This window comes from Primulina tabacum, chromosome 8 (genome assembly GCF_025594145.1).
Source record: "Primulina tabacum isolate GXHZ01 chromosome 8, ASM2559414v2, whole genome shotgun sequence".
Classification (NCBI taxonomy): domain Eukaryota; kingdom Viridiplantae; phylum Streptophyta; class Magnoliopsida; order Lamiales; family Gesneriaceae; genus Primulina; species Primulina tabacum.
The window spans coordinates 10750100-10755187 of NC_134557.1; the positions used below are offsets into that span (position 1 = coordinate 10750100).

The window sequence follows — 5088 nt, forward strand, 5'->3', positions numbered from 1 at the left end:
CAGTAGGTCTCGCGCATATGCGCCGAGGAAGGTCGCGCATATGCGCGAGACGTGCTGCATAAAGATGAAGCCACATGTACTTTACCATGCAATATTAAAGGAAATTAGCCTCATTTCCTTCAGAATTCAGAAAGAAGAACCGAGGGAAAGCTTCAATTCTTGTGATACTAGAATTCGGTTTGCGGAATATCCGTCCGTTAGAATTTCAATCCGGCTTTATTTCCTTGCTCCTCTCGACAAGAACTTCAACAGGACGTAAGTTTTATTACTTTCTGATATGGTTCGAAATTTGATGTGGGGAGAATCATGATATGACTGATATTATCTGTTCTTGAGATTGTTATCATTGTATAAACGAAATCAGATTGAAGAACAGATACCGTATGAAATTGTTATCATTTTCAGATTGAATTTGATTGAGATTATACAGATTTGGTATCAGATTGTGTTTGTAGATTGATTATGAGTTGAAATTGATATCTGTTGATATTGTATTGCTGGGTATATCGAGATTGTGCAGATATGCCGTCGAAACAGAATTAGATTGAGTTCTGATTATATGCAGAATTGCTTTGAGTTGTATATTGATATTGTACTCCTCAATAATGTCATTTCCAGATTGAGTATTGACAGCTTCGATTTCAAAACTTCGACTTCGTCATATCGACAAAAGAAATGTATAAATCAATGTTAGACTGGAAAGATACGACTCGAGTTAGATTCGACTTGAGTTTCCCAAAACCACATACTTTATTTAATTGCATTGATGTTTGCAATTCATGAGATTGATATGCTTAGTCTATTGATTTATAGCACATCATGTATTGAGTCATGGGCAGATGTGCCTAGTCATTGGCAGAGGTGCCAAGTCTTTGGCAAAGCCGCCAAGACACTGGATGTTTTGTTTATATCGATGTGCTTAGGAGTAGATCGACTTCTATTGCAGAAATTCGATATAATGTGCCAACGTTTGGAAACCGAGATCTCTAGACTGGATGAGAGTCTAGTCTTAGATTAAGAGTTAAAGAGTTTGATTTACAGTTTTATATCAATTCATGTTTTTCAGATTTTGATACATGCTATTGATAAATGTTCCATGCTTTTATATCTGTTTATATGATTGCATGTATACATTGTTTATACTGGGAATATAATTCTCACCGGAGTTATCCGGCTGTTGTTGTGTTTGTATGTGTGCATGACAACAGGTGGGACAAGATCAGGGTCAAGAAGAGGATGAGAGATTGAAATTACCGTGGAGATTCGGACCCAGAAGTAGATTTGTTTTATCACTTGATTTGTAGTGAATAAACAATAGTTTGTTATGATTTTCTTTTGTACCAGACTTGTACTTTTGATCTTGATGTTGATCATTGTAAATGAAATAAGATTTATTTCATATGTTGCGCACTCATGTATTTATAAAAAAAAAAATTTAGACCCAGTTTACTTAATTGTTACATTTGATCCTAATAATGATTAAGAAGATAAATTAGAGTCCGGATCTACAAAAGTATATAATAATCAAAGTAATCATAAGACCGTTCTTTCACACTATTTTTTTTGTCCGACCATTTTCTTAGAATTGAGAAAAATAGGTATTGTTATATCTAACACTATCAACGACCGTTTGAAATTTTTTATTAAAGTGTTTATTTATTCCCTAAACATATTACTGATCATAACAAAGACATTTATCACATTTTTCAATATTTTTAAAAAACAGATTTATGCAATGTCTCCGAGATCACGAAAATGAAAATAAACACAATTTATTTTGTTTTTGGCACACTCATAAAACATAGAAAGAAAAGGAAACAGAGATTCATCTTCTAACGCATCAATATTCGATTGAACTCAAATTAATCAATCGATAAATCAATCTCCTCTCGCAATTAAAGTAAGCAAGAAATCTTTGTAACTTCCATTGGCTACATCTTCGATTTTGTTTGCAAGACTGCCACCATATTTCTCACTGTATTCTTCTTTAATCTGCTTCATATCGTGATCTGCTCGTGTCACGATCACTCTCGTCACCGCGTCCTTGCTCGGCTCGTCGGCATCACATTTCAACGATTCACCCAAAATCTAAAATTTGAAAAAGGTTTCAATTTATTATCAACTGATAAAAAAACATGAGCTGAAGATACACAGATTAAACTTAAATCTCACCTTGGTAAAGTATGTTGCGGGAATGCATAGGCATTGTATAGTTTCTTTAAGCAAGTGATCCTCAACATCCTATCAAACAAATTGTTATTGTTACTTACAAAATGGATAGAAACATTAACGATATCATGTAGAACTAGCAAATTCATGTGCAACACATACCCCTACCAAATACTAACACATATCTCGAGTTCGAGACCCATTAAACTCCTCCCGCGTTATATTAAAATTAAAAAAAAAATCCACTTGTAGCACATAACTACATAATTTCACACACATATCACATCATATCATATAAATAACGGACTATAGTAATTCGTGTTTATATTTCAAAAACTTTATAATATAGCTCATATATAAATAAATTAGCTTCTCATCTTTCAATCTATCCAATTAAGTAATTGCAAGATAATCAAGGACAGTTTATTTATTTAATTTGGACCTTTTCCCTTTTTTAAATTGATAAATCTGATTGAATTTATACCATTTATTTTCTTAGCTAATATATAAAATAACTCTCTATTATCTACTATATTATTAAGTTTGAGAACTAACTTTCAGTGTTACGATCTATTTTAATAATTATATATATTAATAAAGTGTTAAAATTTCAATGCAAATCTCATGGATATCTTTCTTTCCTAAGCATCACGTTCTGGGTTCAATTCTTACTTTTAACTTTTTTTTCATTTTTTTCTATTTAGTTTTTAATTCATATATCAAAATTACACTGCATTCTCTCACTATTTCTTGTAATTATATTTTATCTCATTTTAATATAAATAAAATGAATAATAAAAATATTGTACAGTTGAAGGAATACCTGATCCAAGTCTTTGCCGTTAATTTCCTTGTAATGTTTGTAAACATGGTTGAGATGGATCATGCTCCTTGTGGACATTACCCTAATTAGTAGCTCCGAGTCACCTTCTTTGATCGCACTCGAAATGGACTTCGCCTCTGTTTTGGCAAGTTCTTCGCTCACTTTCGGACCTTCGTAACGGTAAGAGCTAACCAGAGCAATCAAAAGCTGCCCGGAAAATAAATTAATTAAAATAAATAAAAAAATTTAGTGATCCTTTTCGTGATAATTAAGCTAAGGGCGAGTTTAGATACAGAAGCCACAGACGAATATATCAAATTGACCCGAAATAATCAGGGTATTCTTGATAACGACCTTCTGGTCGGGGCCGTGGACGTGAAACGCGACATCTTCCTCGATGGAACGATGGAAGAGGGAGTGGTAGGCTTTTCTTGCACCTAGCAACTCATCAGATGATCTCGTGCACGCGACTTCGATGAGTATGTTGTATTGAGCAGATCCAAGCTTGTTCAACGATTCTTTCAGTAACCGTGCATCCCTCTCCCAAGGATGCATGGTCCACAGAACGATTGCTTCCTGCAGCATTCACAATTTTGCAAAAAAAACTAAAATTAAATGCATTTTTCTATTAAATCAAACGTTATTCTAATTAATATACGACCTTGATACGCAAGAATTCATTACGAAGTTGCGTCACGTGTCGATCGCTCCACCTTTCGAATTGTCGTTCATCTTCGATGAAGAAATCGCGACTTCCCTTTCTAAATGTTTTTCTTTGCTCTGGATGCCATTTCCCAAGTATTGTTATCAATGTTTTCTCATCAACACCAAGCCCTAAATCATAAATCAAAGATATTAGAACCTGGTTTTATTCATATACTCTCAGTATATATAAAAGTAAAATACTGTAATGATCATCAAGTTTGATAGTAATGTCTCGATCGGATTTTGACATTATTATCGCAAATGAGCTAGAGTTACTGAATCAAAATAAAAGATCACCGAAAAGAAAATGACCAAATTTCTATTGTAGCTCCGAATTAAATTTGATTTAACAATTTCTCTTAAAATGAAACCGTAGAGTCTATAAAATTGATAGAAAAAAGAACCTGAGAAGGCTTTGGAGAGTGCTCCATGCTCATCGGAATCCGCCATTGATGCGAATTTGGAAGCTCTGTACTATTTTGTTTGTGAGTTAATGGGTTGAAGAAGAAGGAGAACTATAAAATCTTCATCAATGGCAATGCTGGATTTATACTTAAGTTTCGGGGTTGTTTTCGTCATTTCGAAAGTGTCAAGCCATCGGTTTTATTAATATAATGTAATTAATAGAATTGAATTGTGTTTCCGCCGTTCCCTAAATACGTTATTATAATCGAATGTATTAACTTGATCGTATATTAATGAATGAATACATTTGTTTTTCCAGAGTCCGGATTATCCCCTACCGACGGTTTATTTCATCCTATCCATGTGGGCATTGCCCCCATGATAGTATGGATGGCCAAGATCTGCCCATGCATATATAGGACCCAATTTTTTTTTTAAATTGTATGTATGGCAAGATCTTATCCGTTGAAATGAAGTGAGGGTAGTGCCCACATAGGTAAAATCTCATTAACCCCGACCGATCAAGAAAGACGAGTTTTATTCAATTTTGATTCTTTTTATCAGAGTAATGAGTATTCAATTGAATTTTATTGATGTATGTCAAATTTACGTTCTTCTTACGACTAATGTGTATGATGATAGTTTTTGAGGAAGATTACTCGTCTTTATGCATGTTCATGAAAAATTATTTTATGTATGAATGCAGATTATGCAGTACTATGTTTTATGAAAATGATAACAGGACATGCTTGGTTCTTCTTTCCTATATGTGAGTTCAAATTTTATTTCAGTTAGAACGTTATAAATTTCTTTGTTAGTAATATGACTTTCATGCATGTATAAAATAAAATAAAAGTTTTATCCATTAATTACATGAAAATATGAATATGAAACGTAAGATTCGTCACAATTACTTAGTATGAGTTTTGTGTTGTCACGAAAATAAAGAAATAAAGTTATACATTGGTTAATTTTTAATATGTTAT

General features: G+C 33.0%; 1 protein-coding gene across 1 annotated transcript; it reads right to left on the reverse strand.

Annotated features, from left to right (window-relative positions):
* Positions 1 to 1756: 1756 nt before the first annotated feature.
* LOC142553722 (annexin D4) lies at positions 1757 to 4256 on the reverse strand. The gene is made up of 6 exons (XM_075664170.1): positions 4102 to 4256; positions 3654 to 3826; positions 3347 to 3568; positions 2993 to 3199; positions 2173 to 2241; positions 1757 to 2088 (listed from the first exon to the last, which is right to left on the reverse strand). Exons 1-6 carry the CDS (start codon positions 4145 to 4147, stop codon positions 1879 to 1881), a joined length of 927 nt encoding a protein of 308 aa, XP_075520285.1. The 5' UTR covers positions 4148 to 4256; the 3' UTR covers positions 1757 to 1878.
* Positions 4257 to 5088: the final 832 nt, after the last annotated feature.

Coding starts and splice junctions, on each gene's coding strand:
- LOC142553722 (XM_075664170.1), bottom strand. CDS start 4,147: ATGGCGGATTCCGATGAGCATGGAGCACTCTCCAAAGCCTTCTCAG. Junction 3,569..3,653: donor ATGAATTCTTGCGTATCAAG/GTCGTATATTAA, acceptor TGAATGCTGCAG/GAAGCAATCGTTCTGTGGAC. Junction 3,200..3,346: donor TCCACGGCCCCGACCAGAAG/GTCGTTATCAAG, acceptor TTTTCCGGGCAG/CTTTTGATTGCTCTGGTTAG.